Source organism: Trachinotus anak, unplaced genomic scaffold (assembly GCF_046630095.1).
Source record: "Trachinotus anak isolate AG129_WGS33_773 ecotype Australia unplaced genomic scaffold, CSIRO_AGI_Tana_v1 ptg000025l, whole genome shotgun sequence".
Lineage (NCBI taxonomy): Eukaryota > Metazoa > Chordata > Actinopteri > Carangiformes > Carangidae > Trachinotus > Trachinotus anak.
In genome coordinates, this window is record NW_027273876.1 from 2,551,866 (window position 1) to 2,577,318 (window position 25,453).

The following is a 25,453-nucleotide window of genomic DNA, read 5'->3' on the forward strand; positions in this document are numbered from 1 at the left end:
ATTTTTTTATGTATATTTATGTAGGGTTAGCATGAACTAGTGCCACTTACCACAACTTAGGTAATGTGAGCTAATTTGCAATGCCCGTCCCGAGAAAAATACATAAAACTCCACAAGAAAATACATATGACACAAACCATTTGAATGACACTATTCCATGTACAAGTATTTTTCATGATGGCGTTGCTACTTTTACCATTTTGAAAGGGGATTTTAATAAAGATAAATATAAAACGTGTAGTCTCTGTTAGTTTGTTTCTTTAAGCAGAGAGATATTTGTCTTGTTTGTGTTTTGGCGGCTGTAAAAATGAAGCAGCTCAGTTTAAGTCTGTTGTGGACGAAGGCTCCCGCTGTGGTCTGTTACTCACATTAGAGAGGGGATGAGGGCTGGGCTCCAGACTGATTTTCCCCATTGATCCAGGTTTCTCTCTGCCTACTTACTCTCTGCTTGACAACAGCAGCTGGTAGTCATATTTATCATTTTTATTATTTAATTAAAAATTCACATTGCATTGCCTGATTTTCTTCCTGGCAATGTGGTGATGTGTTTGTAGATTTATTGTTAAAAAAAAGTTGTACACTTGGCTCACTGGTATTTATTATTCAATCCAACCTCCTGCCTGTGTGGCTGTAATAGCTTTTCAGTTTGAGTCTACTCTCTTTTTGTTGTTGACTGAAACTAAATTAAAAGTTTGGACACATCTTGCTAAACTCAAATATAATGAAATTGGACAAATGCTTGATGAATGATTTATAATTCACTATATTGTAGACCTTAGGAAATACGAGTACCATTTTAAGTGTTTGTTAATGTGTTTGTCAGTAATTATAACTTCTCCTCTGAACCATCCACAACATAACTTTATAAGTAAATGATTGATGACACACTATAGCATAGCTGTAATCATATTTGCATGATCAAATCCCTACAGCATTTTAATCTATTATGTTTTTCACTTAACTTAAAACTGTTTCTAAATGTGTTGAAAACTAATAAAATCATGTGGAGCTTTAAGGGTTCATCGGGTTCACCTTAGAAAAAACAAAAACAGGTGATCAGGTGAGTGAAGAAGAAGATGCCTATTTTTAAATTATTTTACTTCATTAAATGTAATAAATAAGTTTTGTTTATGACTTTTATAAAATATGAACTGTTGAAAAATACAATAATAAACACTTGAAATAATTATACGTAATAGTAATAATTACCTGTATTTAAATTCTGCTTCAACACTGGTCCCTCCTGTTGAAGTTGGTCCTCCCCACGTCAGAAACACAAGGACCGCCCACAGCACCTTACCGGCGGCAGCTCACAGGTGAAAGCTCCCCTCCAGAACCTCTCCCAGGGGAGAAATGTCTGAAGAGATTTCCGACAAAGAAAGAGATAAAACCAGAGTACAGGCGGACTGACCATGGGGACTCTCGGCTCAAATCTAGGTCGGCCAGTGGACCTTCAAAATATCCATAAAGTTTTAAAAGTTTTTCCAGCTCCATCAGTGTCTTCTCTGGCTCCATCAGGGTCCTTCTTGCGCCCGGGCCTAGAGGAGGTCCAAGGCTAAATTTCTTTCCCAGTCCAACCGTGGAGCCAGCACTGGTCTGGCTTTACCGAGCTGAAGAAACCTACGAGGTGCTGTGGACCTCCAGCTCTTCTCAGTGTGTAAGTCACTTGATGGCTTGGATGGTTTGGATCAGTGCTGGTGATGGTTACTGGCCTTGCTGCACCACGGCTGTGCTAGCCTCAGCTAAAGGTTGTGGCTGACTTGTTTTTGTTGGTTCTCCTGTACACGGGGTCACTTTGTTTTCACTGGAGTTTCTTCTCGTGGGTTCAGTGGCCGCTTTTATCGGGCTTTGTGACACCTTCACGACTGAGAACATGAAGGGAGGAGGGGGTTTGTGGCCGAGCGGAGGCCGGAAGTGGCTCACGAAGCAGAGCTGCTGATGGTCTAATGCGACACCTAGTGGCAAAGGAGAGAACCTACAGCACCATAATAATAGATATATTTATTAAAACACATGGTCTTTTTTGTCTATTTTTGTCAATAATTGTGTCAAAAAATGCCCTATGTGTAAATAATTTACACCCTTTTTCCAGGAGAAGTAGAACTTTCAAAATCTGTCAAGTATTTACCATTCTTATGTAATTCAATACCTAAAACTGTGTGTTATAAGAAGAAAAGGACAAAAACGGAATTGAACTTTCTTCAACTTTCTTTTTATAAATTCTTGAAAAGTGCAGATTGAACATTTCTGAGATTGCAAAAATCTAATTCAAACTAGCTACGGTAATTTGAAATACACATGCGCTGCGGTGTCACCGGTGACCCCCGTGGTTTTAGAAGGGTTAAAAGAATATAACTTTCTTAACCCCTTTGTTTTGGTGACATTGATTTTACTTTGTCATTGTTTAGTGTCCAATACGTGGCTGCTTGATGTAGAGAAAAGTAAAATGGGAAACAAAATTAAAAATAAAATTATTGATATTACATCAAATAAGGAAATATTTCATATGTTATATGGGCCGTGACAAAAAAGTAACCCATATCAAATTGCACTGTGTACCTGGTGGGCAGGTGTGTAGGAAAACGTGATCACGGTAAACAAAGGTAGAATTTCCACACACTGTTTCACACTGCAGTTTATTAGAAGTACAATATGTCAGTTCATCAGAAAATCGATCCATGACTTAAGTCTGAAACAAATGAGTTGCTCAAAAGCTCAAAGTTAAAGTAGCATCAGACACAACCCCTCATCACATACAGCTCTTTCAGGGTTTAACTTATTTGTTCTTCATAGCATCCTTATCTTTTTAATGTTTTTTTAATGGCATCATAAAGAAAATGGAAATTTGGAAATTTGCCTGCTGCTGCTTAGGACATTAAAAATAGATTAAAACATGCCCATGACAGATTTACAGAGACATGGGGATAATCGTGTAGATTACTTGAAGTTGAAAACCATAATTAAAGAGATATCCGAACATGGAGACAGTCCTTAGTACTAAGATCAGAAAGCAGTCTTGAACCAGCAGAGAAGGACAGAGATTCAGGAAACTCCCTCCTCGAACAATCAAATCTATTCTCCTGGAGGCCACATCATATGATTCTTATGGTTTCATTTTGCAAATGTACTCATCTGATGTTCCAGAAAACCTCTTATGTTGAGCAACAAATATCCCAAACATGGCATTTATTATGAGGATGAAAGAAGATCTCAAACATTTCATGGACAAAAAAATGAACAGCACTTAGGCTAAATGTCATGAAGGGAAAGTATCTCTTCCACTCTAGCATTTCAAATACTTTCATATAAAGAATATGCACAATCCATCAAAAGCAGATGGCTGCTATGCTAAAGGTTCAGAAAGCTATTCATTCACTATGAAAAATGAGAACACAATGATAATGGGAAGTTGAGAGATGTGGAGGCCAAAAATGTAGGAATCATTTGAGCAACTGACTAATTGGAAAATGCAACCACAGCAATTAAGATGCCACTAAATTTATGGCATGGAAATATTTTTGCTTTTATAACCATATCTCTGAAGTCATGTGGTCAGAATTTCCTTCTTTGAATAATTTCAAGAAGCAATTTCAAGTTTTGCAAATTAAAAAGCTCTATTCAAATAAACAATATTCCAGTAGTCAGTATAATTAATCCTTTTGAACTCAAGTCACTCACTCGAGTCAAGAGATAGAAATTTAGATAAGCAACTGGAACTCTGGAAACTATATATTTTTTTCCAATATGCAAAATACGCATACAAGAAAAAAAGAAGAGGAAAAAAACAGCAAAAATAAAGCCCCCCACCCCTTAATAAACCGCAGTGTCCAAACTTAGAGCAGAAGTTAGAGTAAGTTTCCCGAGTATAAACAGGAAATCATATCTTTGACCCATTTTTTAATAACAAGGAGGGGATGAAGATTTCCATTCCCTCAAAATAACCCTTTTGGCTACAACCATGCTGAATATGAGAGCCAGTCGACTCTGATATGGTGTTGATATTCAGAAGGGCCCAGTATAGTAAAATTACAGTCAGGGGAGACTTGCTTCTCAGGTATTTTACTGTACCATTGAAATATCTCCTCCCAGAACTGATGCACTTTGGGGCATGACCAGAATAGGTGAGTTAAAATCCCAACTCGGCTGAAGTCTCGCTTTAACAGAACAATCCTTAATTCTACATAACCCTTTTTCCTGAAGCTCAAGAGGTATTTCAGAGCCAGTTTCCTTGCCTCATGCATCCTTGAGGTATTCAGATTGCCGTCCATGTTTGCTTTGGTGCGAGAACTCATGACAGTTGGTGTTTGTCTATCGCCAGAACTCCAGAGCTTACTGACCAGTCGTTGAGTATGTTGGCTAGATATGTCACTCGTAAACTTTATGCTTCTTCCTGACTGTGAAAGACGAGAACATCTGTTGGAAACAGTCTTAATGTGTGGCTTGTCCAGTTTTTTTATGGTTCATCCAGTCTTCAAGTTTGTCCTGAGGTTAAGAGAAGCTTCATGCAAGACACTACTGGAAAAAGCTTTGTTTTTACGTGCACTTTTGAGATTCTGGCCTATTTTGCTTCTCACTGTCTTTTTTCAGACTAATGGAAAGAAAACATCCAAAATACACACTTATGTGTTTATTTTAGTTCACTTTCTCCTAAAGTTAGCATATCGTTGTAAAGCTCTGTCTCTCCTGCACAAAGTTATTGGATCCAAACATTCTCGTTTCCTTTTCATTGTCCACAATATTGTAAATAGTGGTTTCCTACAAAATTGTATGTAATTTTGCAATACATAACTTTTTCCTCATACTGAGCCAGAAATCTTCACGTCAGTAGCACCAAACTTTACAGTTTTATTCCCTACCTATACTCTGTTGGTTTTAACAGAGGGTTTTGTTCATAAATCATTCATAGCCTGATCTATATAACATTCAGTTCCTGAATCCAATCATATCCTTTGACTCTAAGATCTCAACAAAATGAAACAAGATTTTTTTTAAATTTAAAGTTCCCCTCCAGGCACATTTTAAACCATTTAAGTATTCTGCTATGATTCATATTTTGTTTGATACAAAAAAACAAAACAAAACAATGAATAGGGGCTGGAAGCACATCTACGCTAACTTCCTCATTGAGAAACTCTGGATCAGGCCTTGTGCCCCACCCACCAGTGTTGCTTGCATTAGGTTGTAAAGAGGAGATTAGAGGAGACATTCAGCCTCATGTTTCAACCTCAATCAGACACAGACTCAGATGAGGAGTTATGCGCCAAAGTCAGTGATTAGAAGTAAGCGGTTAGCGTAGTTAGTATCTTTTATTTGTTTATGTAGTTTGTTAGCTTGTAATTGGCAGTGGCTGACACAGTGTTAGTGTTTGTGCTAACACACTGTCACTCTGTACTGACAACGTTTTTGGTGATTGCTGAAAGAGCAGTGTGTATCAAGAAGCTTTGCATAACAGGAAACATCGGATAGATTCGGTGGTAAGTTACTCTTTAAGTGTTAAATTACTGCTCTGCAGAGCCAAATCAGTGGTTAAATTCATGACTAATCAGTGAAAAGGACAGTTTGTTTAAGGATTTGACCCATGGAGTTCTGAATCTCCAGTCAGACGTCATCAAGCTGCATCACAACAACCCTCCCTTCAGACTCAGTGGCTTTTATCACAGTTATCTGTAGGGTCAGGCGCTCTGGCAAGTTCAGAACACACAACAGTCTCCTTTTAGGAGTCAAACTCCTGGAGAATGAAGGCCCATGTGACGCCAAATGTTTCACTGTCTTCAGCACATGAATCATATTTTGGTAATGATGCCAAATGCGCGGGATCAACTAAGAGAAGATCCTGAGAAAACAAGTTGAAATGATCAGTGTGAGGAGATGGATGAGACAGTTAAGAATGTGTAATATAAGCAGTTATTAGCCTACAGCAAAATATGGCTACATTCAACAATAAAAATAAAAATGATAATAACTATTTATATAGCACCTCTCAAAAACAAAGTGCTTCCTAAGAAAATCAGACAATGCAAGTAAATAAGATCCAAAACATAAAATATTAGATAAAATAATTTAAATGGTCACAATAAATACCAACAATTAATGAAGGTCTCCAGGCAGGGGGTCCCACAGCTGAGGGGCTCGAGCAGCAAACTCCTGCTAAGCTTTAGTTGAGATTTTGGAACCTTTAGTAAGACCCTACTGGAGGATCTCAGGGAGAGATCAGACTCATAGAGGGTTAGCAAATCACAGATTCAGTGTAGGCAGGAGCCTGACAATTCAAGTCTTAAGAAACAAGCAGAAGAATCTTAAAGTCAATTCTAACCAGTGAAGAGCAGCAAGGCAAAGACTGGGGTAATATTGACGTTTCTCTTTGTGCGTATTTAAACCTGGCAGCAGTGTGTCCTGCAGTCTTTGGATGTTGCAATCGTCAAGTCTGGAAGCGATAAAAGCAGGAACGAGCTTTTTCGAAGTCTGCAGAGGAAAGGAATGACCTGATGTTGGTTAGCTTAGCTGTCTCAGTTGGACCAAGTACGACTGCAGCTCTTTGGTCATCTGAGCATCAAAAGGCAACAACACTGAGGTTGGCTGAGGTCAAGGAGGATTGAAGTGGAGTACAGGCCTGTGTCAGCCGCAAGCTGTGAGTCACTGGTGACCTTGACCAGAGGGAGCGGAAACCAGAAATGTCCCAAAAATTTGATCAAAGTTCATAAAAGAATGGCAGCATGTAGATGGATCAAAAAAAAGGAGGATCTAGGGAGGGCTTCTTTAAAAGGGGGAAAACAGTGGGATGTTTAAAATAGGAGGGGAAAATACCAACAACAGAGAGCAGTTAATAATGGCTCCAATATCTGGACCAACCCTCTGAAATACAGCCTTTAAAACACAAAGTGGGAGCACAGTCTGAAGGGCAGGTGGATGATTTAGAAAGTGCAACCATACGTTCCAAAGTGAACAGACAGATTAATTAAGAAATCCCTCATATCTACAAAGTGTATTGTGAGCCGTGCCACCTTTTTGTGTATTTTTCTCCAGCTGATAAAATCACCAGATGGAGCAGAGGTACCATATGTATTTGTATCTGTTTTCCATATCACTATCCTAATCTGAGTGGACATGGAGGTCTGGCAGGGACCCAGGGAGTCTTATCAGAAGAATAGCTTGAGAAAGGCCTTTTATTATGTGTGAGCTTGGCACTGTTGTGATTCATGCATCCCCACTTGGGCAGTAATGCAGCTGGTTTTCCATGGAGCTGTCTCTGCACAGACATCGGGATGTGTGGGAGAACATCTGTCTAGCCAAGCTTTAAACCCCCTTAGGTTAATGACATTAACGCCTGCTGTCTGCCCAGAGTCCCGCCTAGCTGGGTGGCACTAACACAGAAGTTAGAGAGCATGGATTTGTCCCATAATCCATGTCATATTTCATACAAAATACAAATCAACACATGAATAAACCGAGTAAATAACTTATTTTGTTCCAGAATTTTAGGCCAATATGTAAAATAACTACGACTGTCTTGTCTGTGCTAAACAGTGAATTAAGATCATTAAACTTTAAACGTGAGTTCAAGGAGGACTGGCTCACAACTGGGCAAAGCAGGCAGGAGTCTTGGAGCTCCAAACCTTCAGGGCCCTCAAAGACCCCAGTCTGAGGTAATCCAATTAGCTGATTAGTACAATAAAATAAATATATTGGATTGATAAAAGTTAATTAACCCTAAACCCTAACCCTTTCACAACAATAACACAGTATGCCCCAGATTACAAACTATTCGCTTAAATGACCACATAGCATTGGTTAGCATAATCGGATTCCGCTCATTCACATTTCTTTATTTATACAAATATAATGAAGCAATACAATAAGCAGTACTGTTGTTTTGGTAGAGATGGTACAACTTGTGATGTGATAGTGACTTTCCCTTTATGATTGTCTTTCTTACAATTTACACACAATTTAAGTCTTTACTAACTAAGATAGGTCATTTAAGACCATCTGATCCCATATCTTGAGTGAAAATGGGTTTGACGTATTTTTTAGAATTAACTGTCTTGTACTGTTTTTTTTGGAGCATCCTCAGGTGTCAACATAGGAATTAATGAGATCATTAAGAGGCACTGCTGGAAAACGAACATGTACCTGGAAACCAGGTGGTGGGGGCAGACTCGGGGGCAAGAGCGAGATGCACTTGTCTTGTATCCCCATTTCTTAATTTTTGCATTTCACACACTGAGTGATGTTTTGACATGATTAAAGCCCCCAGGTGCTGGCATGGTGTGACTGCACTTGTCAACCTGCTTGCATTGAGAGTTATGCACCAGCAGGGGGCAGAGGAGAGCTTGAGTCATTTCCTGTTGGCAGGGACCCTTGTCATGGTGCTAGTTGAATCCATAGTTGTCATCGCTGACTGCATTGTGAGACTAACGTCATGTGTCATCATCTGAAACGAGCCGCTCCGCTATCAATACGTCTAATCTTGGTGTGTCTCTGGCCATCACAGCACAACTTCAGTCTTTGATGAAAGCTGGAGAGACATAATTGACAACAGGCTTTGAATTTTAGACCCCCACTGTGTGTGTGTGTGTGTGTGTGTGTGTGTGTGTGTGTGTGTGTGTGTGTGTGTGTGTGTGTGTGTGTGTGTGTGTGTGTGTGTGTGTGTGTGTGTGTGTGTGTGTGTGTGGACACACATGGTGAAATTCACCTGCTGTTTTCCACTGAGGGTGGTTCTGCTGTCTGCCCTGTAAGAGCTGCAAAGCTATGTATCATATTAATTTTGACTGCAAATGCTCTTAAGCTGGTTGAGAGACATCTGCACTTCTCATACATCTATATTTGGCTGCACTTATCAATGCAGTACTAAATTATCCTTATTATATGACTTCTCCATGTCTGCATATTTGGTTTCAAATTTCCTTTTCCATATTAATCAATTCCTATTTAAATGCAAATGAGTTATTAAACGTCTGAGAATTTCAGTCAGAATTCCTCAAAGGGCTGGCTTTGGGGTAAAAAAAAAAAAAAGTTCTTCACTTAAAATGATGAGTAAGACCAATTTATCAAGTGACTCACAGTCCTTACAGTGAAGCGTGGTAACTGTTAAGAGCAGCTCTCGAGTGATCACATGAAGGGATCACATGTGGGCTCAACAAGGAACAGTAATCAGACAGAAGGGTTTACTAACCTACCTCTGCTCCATTGTTCATTCATTCAAAAAAACCATTACATTCATTTTCTAGGACGTGTTATTCTCCAAATGTATGTTTTATTAATGTAAATTTGCAGTAGCAATTAAATTAAAGCAATTCCATGAAATTACCAATTAGCAATCAACCATATAAATGGGGATGAAATTGTAGGAAATTAGAAGCAAAAAGAGAAACTAGGCTGGAGCAGAGAGGGAAGTTGGCTGGTGTTGTAGAGGGACATCAGCACAAACATACAGCATAACAAGAGAAATTCAAATTTTCACAGGTGCAGATCAAAATGATGCATGAGCAGAGATTTTCACACACTCACGCTGACATTAGATGCCACACCAGCCGTGGCACACACTCAGTAAATGGTGTTAATGTATTCTTTTCAGGACTGTCGCCTTATTTGTGGCATGTGATTCCTGTTGTCAGTGTTGGCCCGAGCCCAGACTCAAGGTGCATTGCGACACATTCTTCACCACTAATGGCTCCCTTAGCAGAAAAACCTGTCCAACTGACATTTATGCGTAACAACAACCCCAGTGTGTATGCGTGATAATTAAAACGTGTACACTAGAGCCTTTTCACATCTCCTTGAGTCTCTCAGTGCGGTGCCCGCTGGGGGAGTTTTATTTTTAGCTCCTTGGTCTTTGATTAAAATATGACTCTCTTGTTGACCTTCACACCTGCTGCAGCTCTGCCAGGACCATGGGAACACGACCACTTGATAAATAAAGGCCTGCCACCGGAACCGCTGACGAGACATAATCAATTCTCCATGAACTGGTCCTGGACCTGCGTGGTGGCTGTGATGCTGCCGCCAGAAGGCACCCATCCTTCTCTGCAGAGCTTTCCTATGTCACACATATGGTATGTGTGTGTGAAGTCCTTTCCCCTGTCAGCCATGCTAGCAGCTTGGCAGTAGGGATGGCACTGTCAGCTGGTTTGATCCAGACTGAAGTATCTCAACAGCATTTGGATGGATTGTTCTGAAGTTTTGTAGATTTATTCCCTGTGAATTTTTCCTCTAGCATCATGAGGTTGACTTCTCTCTTGGATGGTTTGCCATTAAATTTCCATAAGGATCGGTACAAATATTCCTGGTGCCCAGAGGCTGAATGAGACTGACTTTGGCGACCCCCTCCAACTTTTCATCCAGCGCCTCCTGCTGGGCAAAGTTTACACTTATTCTGTGTAACATCTCAACATCTACTGGATGGACTGACACGTGATTTGGCACAGAAATTCATGACGCATCCTGCTGACTTTGGTGATCCCTTGACTTCTCAGCTAGTCCATGAAGTTGACCTTTGTGGTTTTAAGGGAACTGTCTCGTCTATAGGTTGGATTGATATGAAATTTCTTCAGACATTTCTGTCCCCTTTTCTCTCAGCACCACCATCAGGTCAAAATTTCATTTTAACAATGCTTTGGTTTATGATAATACATAAATACTTGCCCATTATTTCCAGCTGCATTTTGTACAGTCTCACAGAGACACATGGCTGTAGATTCGGTCCTGTCTGAAATCACATGCTGGGTGCAGAGGTCTGAGACCACTTTCCCAATGGGAAAGAGAGCGCACTGCGTCCGAAGTCAATGTAAATTTATCCACGAAAATTACCAGTGTGCGACTTGCTAGCTGTCAGTGACGATACAAAATTATGATGATTAGTGAGTCCCCAAAATCTCAATTTACTGCTCACTGTCAAGTAAACTACCGAGTGTCTATTGGATTAGATGCAGTGGTGGAGGGAACAAGGGAGACAGTCTTTTCTTGCTTCTAATGTGAAAACAGACAGTAAACCAGGAAAAGACTTAAAGATGTGGACAGATGGATGAATGGATAGAAATATTGATCCACACAGATAGAAAGAGTAAATGACAGGTGATGGATGAAAAAATGAAGCAAATCTGTTAGAAAAGGTTCAAGGAGACTGACCTGCTGCATCTTGTTGTTTGTTGGTGGCTTCATTAAGGTAATGGATGAATGTAACACACTTTGTGTGTCCAAATAAATTAAGGGAGCAGTCACTTCAATCCCCTGTGGGCTTCGACCATTGGTCTTTCTGTGAGTGGGCTTTTTCTTTTATTTATTTATTTGTTTACATTTGTAATTGTGCAGTTTTATTGTTTAACAGTATTGAATTTCACGTTATTTTGTACTTTGATCATTTTTACCTTACCTTTTGCCTTTTGCCTTGTGTCTCATTTGCATTTGTGTTGTTACATTTTTCATACTTTTTACTTGTTTTAATTTATTTTCATTTAAACGCTGTCATTCAATTTTCATTTTCATTTTTATTTTTGTATTTAATTCTTATTTTTTATCTTTTCTTTCCTTTTTTTTAACCTCATTTTCACGTATTTGTATTTTGTATTTTACTTATTGGTTTTTGTATTTTTATTAGTATTTTACCTGTATCTGTGTTTGTATTTTTTTTTGTTTACTTATACTTTTTTATTTATATTTTTCCATTTAATTAAATTCAATGATATATAAATTTGTATATATTTGGGTTTTATTTTAACTTAATTCTTATTTTTGTGTTTGTATTTCTATTTGTTTGTTTAGTCCTCGAGGACACTCGTTGTGTTATGCTGCCACATAATTTTATGGTTACATGGACGACCATGGACAGTTACAACACAACGACAGCTCATCCAGAGCACAGACTGCAATTTCATCTGTGTTGTTATCATCTTACACAACCACCATCTCTATCCCCGTGTCAGGAGTGTAGAATAGAAGAGTCACTAAAATTTCACAAACCAAATGACTTTTCCCCAAACATGATTGTCAGGAAGTAATCCCTGAGAGAGTATCGGAAATTAAATGCTGTGTGCGTTTCATCCTGTGCTGAAAACCACTACATTCTTTCTTTTGTAATCAGAGAGCAATAATCCTGAGCTCTCCACTCTTACAGTACAGAGCCTGAATGTCATGGCTGTTTTGCATGTGGATGAGAAATGCTAACGAGGCTACTTAACGCAGGGAAAAAAAGTATCATGGATTTCTAAACGAACCTACTCGTGTCTTATAAAGGTTAGCGGTGGACCTGAACACAAAGCCCATCTTTGTCAGGCGACCTTATTAGCATGCACCCAGTTGTGTCATGTTGGGAAGGTGCTACTACATCCAGCTCTGTCATAAAATCAATACACCATCTTCCGAAGGCTTCACCAATAACTCATATTGGCTTTGTCACAAACCTGGTTCAAGGACTGACTCTTGAAATTGTTTACCACATGAAATATCTCCGTACGTTTGGGTGTGTGAGAGGAGAGAAGACGTACTGGGTGGAAACATGCACTTCATAAATATACAGTGCGTTGTCTTCCTTCAGTGCACAAGCAGAACCAGTGTTCCTTGTTCTGTGCAGCATGCTGCCTTTGTTTGTTCCTCACACACCCGTCCTGACTGTTCCTGCAGATTGTTCTGCCGAGACCAGTGTGTTTTAGATCGCTTTGTGTTTGTTATTGTTGGGGGGGGGGCGCTTGATGTGTTGCACTGAATGTGCCAGTAAGACACAGTGCACAGATGTGGCAAAAACTCAAAACAAGAATCAGCATGAATGCACACGCCTGACACACACACACACACACACACACACACACATTGCTTAAATATGAAGCCGGTGCTGTTTTCTAGGTCACCATCTCACTGAGTGACTTGACAAGTTTTCTCTCTCAAAAAGCTTTTGAAGTTTGCTACAGTGATTGGATGAGTGAATTTATGATTATGCAACTTTCTCTACTGACAACTGATACATTTAAGATTGCTGAAAAAATTTGACAAAGAAGTCCCAACCCACTCACTCACTTGTTCTGGAGCTTTCCACTGTACCGCATGCTCTTCATCAGCCTCACTGATGATCCTGGCTCAGGTGTCACTCTCCGTTACTCTTAGCACGTCTACCACGTTTGGCTCAAAAGTTGAATCAGTTGACAAAATAGTCTCAACTTAAAATCCACTTATTCGCTCATTCTGGAGCTTTCATCCATACTGCATTGTCTTCATCAGGATATTGAGTTTGCTTAGGTGTCACAGAAATGGAGCGGTCCAAACAAACAGAAAGGTTCTCACTGACGTCTCATTCATGTTAACATAAAGGTTGTCGACCTTGTAAAACAGCTGTTGACCATGTAATCTCTACTCAACGTCCACTTACTCTCTTGTTTTTGAGCTACCAACTATATCACATGGTCTTCATCAGCAGGTGGAGTTTGCTCAGTTGTCATGAAAATGTAAACAATCAAACTTTGCATTAATCTTCCTCTGGGAATTCTGGCTCCTGACCTTGGAGACACCAGCTGCTAAACGTTCTCTCCAGGTCAACTTATTTGCTTGTTTGGGGGCTTTCATTTATATCAAATGGTCTTCATCAGCAACTCTAGGTTGCTCAGTTATCAGTGAATTGTAGATGTTAAAACTTTTGATGATTTTTTACACTTTTATGCTGTATCATGTGGTGTTTCCCTGCAGATTGAGTTTTCTCAGTAGCCACAGAAATGTAGACATTCAAACTGTTCATTAAGAACTGTTAGTTGAACAGTTCATTCTCGACCTCAGGAACAGCAGTTGGCAAAACAATCTCAACTCAATGTCTGCTGACTGGCTTGCTCTGGAGCCTTTGACCATATCAAATAGTCTTCATCATCATTAGCTGAGTTTTCTCTGTTGTTAAGGAAATGTTGATGTTCAAACCATCCATGATTTTGAGCACTTTCAACTGTGTTGACTGAAAAAGTTGAACTTCATTCATTCTGAAACTTGGAAACAGCAGTTGACAAAACACTCTCAACTCAAGGTCCACTTAATGGCCTGTTGTGAAGTTTGAGTGATTGGATAAAGTAATTTATGATTATGTGACTCTAGTCCAGCCTTGGTTGACTGTAGTAACCCTTAGCAACAAAAATTAATAACATTTCTTCAGTCATTAAGAAATTTTGTCTCAGTGGAGTGCGCTCAATGGCAGCGACACATATAAAGGTATTATTAGGTTACATGAAGACACTGATGAAGACTGTGTGATGAGGTCAAAAGCTCCAGAGAAGCCACAGTCACATCATGTCGGATGGATGGGAAAGACTGCAAAAAAACTTTCATAACAGTGAAATAAATCAAACATGAAATGTCCCCTGGACACAATTATTGGCCCCCATCACTTATAATTGTTTGCAGAACCTTTGGCAACAAAAACAGCCTTTTAATATTTCCTAAAAACTTAAAAACTGCAGAAGTTTGCAGGCTGTTTCTGCTGCTCTTCCACTGCCATGCGTTCAAGGGGGGTCCTTTTTGCAGTTGTAGATTCCAGCTCTTTCTAAAGGTTTTCAATAGGATTTAGTTTCTGGACTTGGAGCTCTTCCTCAAACAGAAGAGTCTTTTCTACCTAAGCAACAGTAGGTATCTATGTCTGAACAAGCAAGTTAAGTGGGCGGTGAGTTGAGGCTGATTTGTTGACTGTAGTTTCCAAAGTCAGGAATGAACTGTCGGGCTTTAAGGTTTAGGGCGGTTTAGGCGTGGATTCTTTTTTTGACGATTTATCTGCTGATTATTTTCTCAATTAATCAATGTCTCTTTAAAATGTCAGAAAGGTGGAGGTTATAAAATTGCTTTTTTGCTTTGACCAACAGACCAAAACCCAAAAAATACCACTGGGTATCAGATAAGACCAAGTAAAGCAGCAAATCCTCATATTTCAGAAACTGGAACCAGTGAATTTTTTGGGTTTTTTTCTTAAATGACTCAATGGATAAATCAGTCGTATTGAAACATATTCCTCTCTGAAAGCTAACAAAGCCAACTGTTTCATAAAGGCACTTTTAACTGCACTTTTCCCATGCAGCTATCATCACATGGTGGGTCTGTAGGTTATACATTTTCATCACCCAATGCACTCATGAAGAGAGCAGCGCATTAATCTGGGCCTTAACAGGGGCGAGTGCATGTTCATTACATAAATGTACTGCACCCCAACATGCTCTGTCATCGTCCACGCATCTGCAATGACCTTTAGCACCAGGAATGTCTCATGACTAGATTGAAGATAAATTGTGTTACAGATTAGATGAAGAGGGGGAGGGGGAGGGGGAGGAAGAGGAGTAGGAGGGGGTGGACCATTATGTTCTTGATGGTAAATTCATCCAGCTGCAAGAAAAGGGATTAGAAAGACTGTCTTACACAATCTTCTTGAATGAACCCAGGTGGCCGCTCAGAAAATCCACATCAGGACCAAAACAAATGGTTCGCTAAAGCATGCATAACACCTGTCTGGCTGATTAACATGATGTCTTTCAGCACCTGAATGCTAGTCTCATAGACAGGTGTGCATATGGTTAGTGGGCTCACTGTGTCCTGCAAGGAGCAGGCTGATAACCAATAAGTCGAAACAGTATCCTAACCACATAACCCAGTCTGCTATGGTCTCCTTGTTGCCACTACTGACACTTCACGAGATGGCATACTCAGGGGAGGGTGCTGTCACCTTGAATTAAAGCATCTTTTGAATAATGCCTCTTTGCACGTCACTGGGTCTAAAGAAAGCTTTAGCACACTGTGCATAAAGCATTTTGTGCACTCAGAGCCTCAGTGGTATATTAGCAGCCCTGCCATCGCTCCTCCTGCATGTGAGCATAATATGACATCTAATAATATAATGTGTTGTGTAAATTATTAATGTGGATTAAAATGAGCAGGGACAGGAGCACTACAGGGATGGAAGCCCTTGATGCTGCAAAATCTGAAATGGGACAGAAGCTAACGATTATTCTCAGTATTGATTAATCTGTTGATTAATTGTTTCTCCTCTAAAATGTCTGACAATAATGTGACAAATGCACAATTTGAGTCCAAGGAGACGTCCTCAGATGTCTTGTTTTGTCTGACCAGAACTTCAAAACTCAAAGACATTCAATTTGCAAAGATAAAATTCAGAGAGAATCTGAATATAATCACATCTGAGAAGCTGGAACCAGAGAATATCTGGCATTTCTCCACGATAAATGTCTTAAACCTGTGTTTCTCAACCTTTTTGGCTTGTGACCTCTTAAGATGAAGGAATGTGAATGAACACAAAGAACGAGCAGTTCAACCAAAGAGTAATGTTTCTGTCCAAGACTGTTCCTCTGAGGGATTTTTACAGCCTTGAGGAGGCAGAAGCTGCTCTAGTTAATATATCAATATTAGTGCTGAGTGATATGCAAAAAATCATATTGTGATTATTATGACATATATTGTATTTGTGATATAAGTCACAATTATAGTGGGATTGATGATGATGATGTGAGTTTTGCTGGGGTCTGCACCCAAACCTTACATCTGGAGAATATGATTTATAGGCCGGGGCGTCGCTGTAGCACCACGGTGCCTTATTTATAGTATGTTGTGACACATTTTATCTTCATCAAAAAATTGCAGCTGCTGCAATTTAGTTGTTGCACTTGGCCACATTGTGATTCTTATAGTATTTTGATTAATTATGCAGCCCTAAATCGATAATATTACTATGTGAAATGTAAAAACAGTTGCTTGTAGTGACAAACTAAGGAGGAATTATAACTGGACTGTGCAGTTCTCCTCAGCTCTACAGCGTTTTAATGTCTTTCAGCTCATTATTTGGCTTTTCAATCTGAAATGTTGCTGTTTTGCTTCAGTCTCATCAGTTTCAGCTGCAGCAGGAAACTGTGCTCTGAAGAGAGACACAGTCGATGAATCATACTGGAGCATTTGGAAGCTTAAACCTGCAATAACTTTTTTTTTTTTTTTTTTTGGGCACTTGGGGGCAGTGGAAACAAATCATGAACACAAAGTTGACAGATCATCACCCTTTGGGTTAATATGGAGAACTTTTGGATTCACACATCCAGCAGTTACAGAGCAACATGATCATTCACATGGAGTTGTATTTGTGTCCACCAGCTGAATGTACGTCCGGTGTCTCCTCTCTCTTAGCTCTGTGTTTGGTCTCCACCAGCTGGATGTTGGACAGACTTTAAATTTTAGGTGGAAATTAAAACCAGGTCGACGTCAGGTTTATCAGAGCCTGGGTTCTGCTCATCATACCTCGATGGCGTTGGTGTGAGACGTTTGGAAGATGTTGGCTTTTAGTTACTTCACAACACAACTTAAAACCAACAAAATATCAACATCAGCTGTCGTCGGCATCCTGACATTGAATTCTGGTCACCTGACCTCACAACCTACACTGAGCTGAACATCAGTGTCTAACGCTGGTGGCGAGCTGCTGGCCTGCAGGGTTGACTGCTGGGCGTGGAGATGATTTCAACTTTATTAGGTGAAAATATGTGGTTTTGTGTCTGTGGCTTCTCCTGCTGCCCCCAAGTGGCCAAAAAAAGAACAGTTGCATTTTTAAATCCCCCAAATTAAAAAAACAAACATAATTTTGTATGTATTATTTTTTCTTTCTCATCCCTTTAAGCAGCTTATGTCTAATTTAAATTTGAATCCATTTGTTTACAGTTAATATTTAGTTGATTAACTAATTGATTATGATTGTTTCAGCACTAATCTGAGCACACCAGCATTAAAATGATAAGTCTGTTTTTAAACAGCATGTTTTTGGAGCTCATTTCCATTGGATTTTAGGTTATTTAAAAAGATCCCCTGGGGACTCTTAACTTTATTGACACAGTGGGACCATCTGCCCAAATCTGTCCACTCAGAGCTCTGGCACTAATTCAGCTGAAAATTAGGGCACATGTTAAAAGGGTTCCCTTCCCTGGATTGCTTCATAAGAGCTTCTCCTCTCTTCAGCGATGCGCACGGATCCACCCCTCCAACATTCCGCCTCGCCCGGATCCGTGCTTTAACTTTCTCAGAGCTGTGGCATCTAGATTGCAAAAGGGATTAAAGATTAGGAGCAGCGGAGAGCTGGTGCATAATGAACTCCGAGGCGAGGAGCTGAGTAATTCCTCGGTCGCGTCGGATACTCCCGACAAAGTGGCACAACGTGGGCGGCGCGTTTAGGAGCCGGTCCACAGGCAGGAGCCGGGAGCTGGGTGCAGCAGGGGGTGGGGGGACGTGACGGTGTAGCTCCGGGTAACCTGCGCAGCAAACCGTGCGTGTAAAAGGAGTTTCGGTTCAGGGCCAACCTTGAAGGGTACGGTGGTGCCCGGCTGATGGTGCGCGTCCCTCCGCGGTGGATCCGGTTTCCAGGTCCTGAAGCACAAACTGACGGAGCGGCGTGTTCTCCGAGAGCCGGGGCGAGCGGAAAGGACAGTTCACCCCCGGAGGCCAGATGAAGTGTTTGTGCTCCCGGGGTTTTTCTCTTCTTTTATTTGTTGTTAAATTACCGTAATGGAACATACCCTCTGATATCATCCCGACAGCTCACTTGGAGGCTGGCCGGTTTGTTCCCAGCCGCAGCAGCAGCATCTCTGACACCATCACAGAAATCGTGTTGCTGCGACTTTTCTTTGCACAACTGAAACTCGGAGGAGAGTCTCGGTGAAAAAGGAAATATCTCATCAAGTCAGAAGAAGAAATATTAACGACACATGAAAATGATGTGAAAAATAAAGGAGTGGAAATGCGTCGCAAATGCTTCTTTCTGCTTGAGGTAAGTTCTGCGCTTTGACCTCATCTTCTTTTCCTCTGGGTTTACACATTTCATTAAAAATATCTGAGTACAAGCAAGTAGATCTGTCTTATTCCGGCGGATTGCAGCTGAGTATAATCTTGATGTGAAGGGATTTAACACTATCATCCCATCCAGATGTCCGTTTTGGATATTGTCTCCATGTCACAGCTATTTAAAAAAAAGAAGAAGAAAAACCAAACAAACAAAAAAAGCCCCTGTCTTCTGAAAGGTTTGAGGTTTGAGGCAGGACAGGAACCCTGAGGGAGGCTTGGGGATTTTATTTTTCTCCACCTTCCCACTGGAGTATTAAGAACAATCTGCATCATATTAGTTCATCGAAGTCCTGAAGCTGCCAATGTTGTGTTTACATGTAAACACAGAGACATGAACCAGGACTGTGGGGTTAAGATGGCATGAGAAAAAGACAGGATTCCTCCTCCTATCTGGGACTCAGATTCAGATGCTGAAAACCCAGGATTTGGGACACTGGGGATTAAAGAGTGTTAATGCAGCAAGTGCACTCCTCTCACTTCCACTTCTCATGCTGCCTGGAGAAGAAAAGTGGACAAATTGAGGCTTAAGTTCACATTTCAAGTCTTAAAAATGCTTCACTGAGATCAATTATCTGATACCATCTCAGCATGGAGAGCCCACAGAGGCAACAACAAGAGCATGGGATTTGTTGCACTCAAAAGAGACACGATGATGTTGTTACTGATGCCTGAGGTGAATTACTTCATCTGCCTCCTACCCATTGTGTGAGGAAAAACTGTCGCACTAAGAATAGTAAAGAATCCTCTGAACCCTTTTTTGAAGTCCCCCCCTGCTTTCTATTCGCGTCCACATTGTTGTGATTTAAGAGCGTCCAGGGCCCCCACGCTCACAGCAACTCGCATATCACATGCCTGCTCAGGTCAAACAAGAACTGGGAACATTTATTCCAGTGCTGGACCTGAATCCAGTTGTAACGTACGACAAGACGTCAGGCGTTCGGAATTTAACTGAAGTAAAAGTACAGATTGGTGCAGCTGGTGAAGAAGGAGCTAATTTTAACAGCTTTATGCAGGATCAATAAAGTCTTAACTTATTGATCATATTATAAAAAAGCACAATATTCCCATCTGTAATGGAGTGAAGTAGAAGTATAAAGTAGCACTGAACAGAAATACTCAGGTACAGAGTAAATGTACTCGGTTTCTCTCCATCGCTGCTGTTTCATGACACTTCAATCGTCTGCTGGAGGTGGTTTCAGAGGGAAATACTTCACCTCTTTTATCAGCTGAGTATTTTTCATACACTTTTACATGTGGTCAACCTCTCAAACTCAATGCATTATCAAGTCGTTAAAGTCCTGAGCCCCCTGGAGTCCGAGGTCTGTCAGCCACTCTTGGACATGTCCTGTCGTTCTTATATATTTCATTTGCATTGACTCATTTGCGTAATAAGTGCTGGTGAGACATGTTGAGGTTTGAGGGAAGGAGGTGCTTAAGGAGGAAAGATGAGTTGTCAAGAGATTCTAGAAAACAGAGAGCGACCAGTCTGAAAAACATTGAGAACATCACTGATCTATTTTTTTTTTAATAAACATTCACTTTTCAAAAAGCTATTTTCACAAGTGCTGAGATATTGTAAAAAAAACACTTTATAATAATATATGTTCCATTGAACCTTGAAAACATCGGTGTTGGCTGCAAAGAGGCGATTAAATCATTCAGAAATTTCATGTGGTTTGATCAATAAAGTGTAAGAAGTTCAGAGCAATGCAGTTTAATCAAGGCTGGGGTTTTTTTTTAATGGAAAAATGTTTCAAAAATCTATGTATAGTAGAAATATTCAGGACGATTCATAACTCTTGACGCTTGTAAAGGTGGTATTTTGGTATGAAACAAACCAGAAGTGGATTAAAGGCAAATTAAAATAGCAATAACAAGAAGATCCGTCCCCATGGGGGAGCTGAAGGGCTCGTCAACCTTGGATACAGAATTTTTTATCGTTATTATTATTGAAAATCTTTTAAAACAAGTTGATTTGATCTTGAAGGAAGTTGAAACATGTTACTGTTCTGTAAAATGAGTTTGATCATTGGCAGAAATGTCTTTATGGAGTTGAGATTAGCGACAGCAAAAATGCTGCTCGGTCATTCGTGCCTCAGTAATAATGATCCTGTGAACGGGTATTTTTGGCTTTTTTTGTTGAAAACAGTTTTGTGATTTCACTTCGGTATCATTTTAAATGCAGGACTTTTACTTTTAATGACTTATTCTCATGTCGTTTAATCGTTTCACTGAAGTAAAGCAGCTGAAATCTTCCTCCAGCACTGAAAACAAATCTCCCTGATAAAATCCTTTGCAAATTAACGGCTTGTTTTATCCTGGTGTTTACATTGTGGCCGTCAGCTGTTGAGCTTTAATTATGTGGAAGGGGGTGGACAGCTGGGACAGTAGGTTACTGTACCCTGATACCTGCCCCAGGATTCACTGGGCGTGAAGCAGACGCAGCAGCCCATTAGGAACCCTGCTTTGAAATCTGGGGCACTCCAGCCTCTTGTATGATGTGACCATGTACACTGCTGGTATTTCTCACTGCTGTGACCAGCAGGTATGAACATGCTTTTTACACAAGAAAGACACATTTAATGACGGGAATGTTAATGAATTTAAAGTTTCGTTTTTCTCTCTGAAAGATGTGAAACGTCTACAGTTTCAGACGCTGCATTATTGATGCACTGAAGGATGTTTTATTTAAGCAGGAAATGAAACATTGACTTTATTGGGAATAGTAGCCCCCCGCCTGGGTCTGCAGGGAAAGGACAGCTGCACTGAGGTGTTAGGGGTCAATTAGGAAGGCCTGTTTAGTCCAAACAAAAACCTAAACTGATGACATTTTACAGTCTTTTGTGGTCTTTTCTGCCTCATAAAATAGCACTGACAGATGGTGCCAGCCCAGCAGTGGTTCAGTGTTTCCACATGCAACCTGAAGCACATTCACTGGATGTTTTTTTTTTTTCCTTTCCAACCTTCATGGTTTGGACGGTTTCCAGATGTCACTCATAAAGGCTGAGAGGGATCCAGTCGAGACCAAAGTGTGTGGATGAAATATTAACCTCTGCGCCGCGATCTTCGCTGTGTGTTGTCATTTCATAAAAACACTAAATACAGGTTCTCATGTTCTTATCGCGGTGGAAACACGGTGATACTCATGTCACACGAGATCCAGCAGATAGAGACGGATCACGCCTCCTGAGCTGCCTGCTGTAGTTTTCAAATTATGTGCATTATTCAATGTTTCTCCCCCTCCGCATACATGCAAAGCAGGCAAACACACACACACACACACACACACACACACACACACACACACTGCGATATCCTGAATTTATCATCACAACCCCCCTTTAAGATGGCAATCAGTTTATCTTTGCCTTTATATTTTATTGAACACTTGTATCTGTAAACATGCAGGGCTGTTGACGGGGAGAATGATGACTACAGACTACAAAGTGCTCCAAATTAGGAGCGCCGCATTAGACGAGGGGAGTTGTTAATACATGCATCATCTGCTCAAGGGCAGCGACAGTCTTTCAGTTTGATTCAGCACAACTTCATCTGCTCCTCACGAGGGAGTTAAAGGAACAGGAGGCGAAGCGTTCACCGAGCAGGGCAGAGAGATATGCTGTTATCCGATGAATCCTGACCCGTGCTCTCTTCTCTCTTTGCAGGTGTGCGCCATCGTGAGCCTCCTGCCGTCGGCCTCTTTGGCGGATCTGACATGTGAAGCTCTGCTCATGCTGTCAGGGAATTTCTCATGTAAGTTGAGGGGCCAGCGTCAGCGGGGTGTTTACCAAAGCTTTTAAAAGGCGGTTATAAATCAACCTGAGAATTCGAGTTGATCCACTGCTGTTACACTTGAGATTGAATTGATGTTCAGTCTTTTTCCATTTCATGATGGTAACTGCTAAATGCCAAACCCTCATCCTCAATCAGGACTTTCCCCTTGTGGCTATTGGCAAACTGTCTTTTCTTATTATTCCATGGCTATGTAGACCACAAGCACAGTGATGGCTGGTTTTAAAACACCCAGAGAGGACACACACACACATATCCTCTTGTTATTTGCCTCTGATAATACTCATAAAGATGTCTCAGGTAGCTCTCAAGTAATAACAATGCTCTGTGTATTAATATGCTGGTGCATTGCTTCATGATGACTTATACCAGCACTGAACTGTGTCAAGGAGGGCAACAAATTATTTTCCTTATTGATTTATGTGTCAATTTATTACTTTTTGACTCATCGCTAAATCATTTAGTCTTTGAAATGTCAAAAAAAGGTGTTTCACATCTCAAGGGGACGTGCACCACAGTCCAAAACCCAGAAATATTCAGTCTCAACAGAGAAAAGCTGCGAACACTCACATTTAAGAAGCAGGAACCAGAGAGTCCAGCGTTACTGGGATTAGTAACTTCACATAATTACTGCATTTTACAGTTTAATCCCTTTTACTCCTTGTTACTTGTAATAAACTTATTGTAGTTCTACTGAGTCATGTGTTACTGGCCAAAACTGATAACTGGTGACTTAAAGGTTCATATTTTAACTTCTCCAGTGTTTTATCTGAAGTGTTGATATTGAGAGGAAGAGCCAAAAACCATCTCAGTGTAGTTTCACATCTCCTCTCTTAGGCTTCTCTCTGGAGCTCTAGTAACAACAGGTCAGTGAGCCAATCAGAAGAGAGGATCTGAGCCCCTCTTCTGATTGGCTGACTGTTTTCTCAGTGACCCAATAATGATAAAGCAGATTTCAGGTAAACACTCAGAGAAACCAAATCCTTCACGGTTGGATGGCGGGTCCAGGTGGGCGGGGCTTGGGGGTGTGGCTGAGCATGGTGACTGCTTTCTTGTGACATCACAAAGTTCCAGAAGCCCTGACGGCTGGTTTTAAGGCTCAGTTTCTGAATACAGGCTGTGTGAAAATGTAAATGTATGTCATTATTAAGCATTTGAACAAACGCCCAGTGCTGTGGTTTCTCCTGTGAGGACAGCAACTAAAACTAATCCCTGCTCATTTCATTTTTTACTTGGATTAATTCATTTTCTCACCACAAAAAGGTGTGAAAACACTGGTTAAAACATACAAGCTTTAGAATTAAGTGCTTACTTTGCCTTGCAGAACATCCTTATTTCTGGATATTTTCATCTAAATCTTCTTGTGTGTTATTAAAGAAATAATAGCCTGACCCTCGGGGCATGTCTAGATTCATATTCACAGCTACCATCCTGTTATTGCTCGGGGAAAGGTCTGTCACCAGTGTTTACTGTTGCCCTTTAATGCTTCACCCTTTGTCACCGTTAAGCTGAATCTAATGAGATTTCAAAGCTTCTTTTAAACTGCACAAACAAAGATTTTATGTTATTGATGAAACTCTCCCCTCTGGATTGCAGTGCAGTCCCTGGCTGCCTCCTGGAACCAAACGCTCAGCAATGCCACAGGTCAGTGGAGCGGTGAGTTGGACACGTTGCTCCTCTCCACATGTGTGAAACAGATTCCCCCACTCAGTTAATACAAAGCAGCGTTGTTGTGGAATACCCCACGAGGGAGACAAGTTTGATCTGAACTCAGATTAGAAGGACTAACATCAAAGAGGAGAACAATGCTGGAAATAGACTTGGCGTGGTGCCATGGGAGACGCCGTTCAGCTCAGCGCAGCAGAGCAAAGCACAGGAGTCATCATTAAAGCTCGTGCACAAACAGCTCATTCAGCCCCACAATTTACTGCCAACATCATTGGAGCATTATCAGAATCTCACCATGGCTATATGCAGTCCTGAGCCATGCAGGGAATGTGTGTTTGTGTCTGACCTTTGTGTCCCCCCACCTCCCTTCCCCCCTCCCTGTGCTTCAGGCTCGGGACTCTACTGTGACACCTCCATCGACGGCATCGGCACCTGCTGGCCCAGGAGCAGCGCCGGCCAGATGGTGTCACGACCCTGTCCAGAGATGTTCTACGGTGTCAGATACAACACCACCAGTAAGTGCACGCCGTCAACCCCCGCCTGCAAAACCAGAAACAATGGATTAAACACAAGATTTAATTTGATGCCCCCACCCCCCACCCTCCCTTTTCTACTCGCCCCCTATCCGTGTTCCCCTTGGGCAAATCCTGTTTACGTAATTGTGTATACAGAAATTAACATGAGCATACAAATTAGCGAGAGACACACAAAAGTGTGAAAAAAAAAACACGTGTACACAAAAGTAGGGCTGCTGCAGATAATACACGATGAGGTGCCAGGAGAAAGGAGCATGATGTACTGGAGACAAGACAAGTAGTGTGAAAAATGTTTGTGTCAGGATGAAACGGTAAAAGACAGATGGGCTAATGTCACAGAGTAAACCTGTAAAAGCTGCTGCTTAAGCCTCTTCAACGAAGGAAACACATCTTAACATCCACCTCAGGAGCAGCAGATACAAGTCACAGTGTTCATTCTGAAATTTCTTAATCAGATCTGCTCTCTGAAGCTCGATCCAGGTCACGAGAATCAATAATCTGATCTGTATTTATGTGCAGTGTCTCTGTAGATATTTTACAAATCAGATTTATGGGCTGAGGTTTTTGTGAAAGGAAGAACCTGGTTCAGATTTATGCTCTGGTGCCAAACTATTATTTAT

General features: G+C 40.8%; 1 protein-coding gene across 5 annotated transcripts in view; it reads left to right on the forward strand.

Annotated features, from left to right (window-relative positions):
* Positions 1–17,904: 17,904 nt before the first annotated feature.
* LOC139608854 (corticotropin-releasing factor receptor 1-like) overlaps positions 17,905–25,453 on the forward strand; it is a 61,724-nt gene continuing 54,175 nt past the window's right edge. For 2 of the 5 annotated variants that reach the window (XR_011685103.1, XM_071462959.1), the window contains exons 1-4: positions 17,908–18,763; positions 22,503–22,590; positions 24,226–24,285; positions 24,687–24,812. Coding sequence is in view for 4 of the 5 variants with exons in the window: in XM_071462959.1 (XP_071319060.1) it covers positions 18,734–18,763; positions 22,503–22,590; positions 24,226–24,285; positions 24,687–24,812 (304 nt within the window). In the remaining variant the exon portion in view is untranslated. Of the gene's footprint in view, positions 18,764–22,502; positions 22,591–24,225; positions 24,286–24,686; positions 24,813–25,453 lie in introns of all 5 variants that reach the window. The other 3 variants (XM_071462958.1, XM_071462960.1, XM_071462962.1) reach the window with 3 other exon arrangements.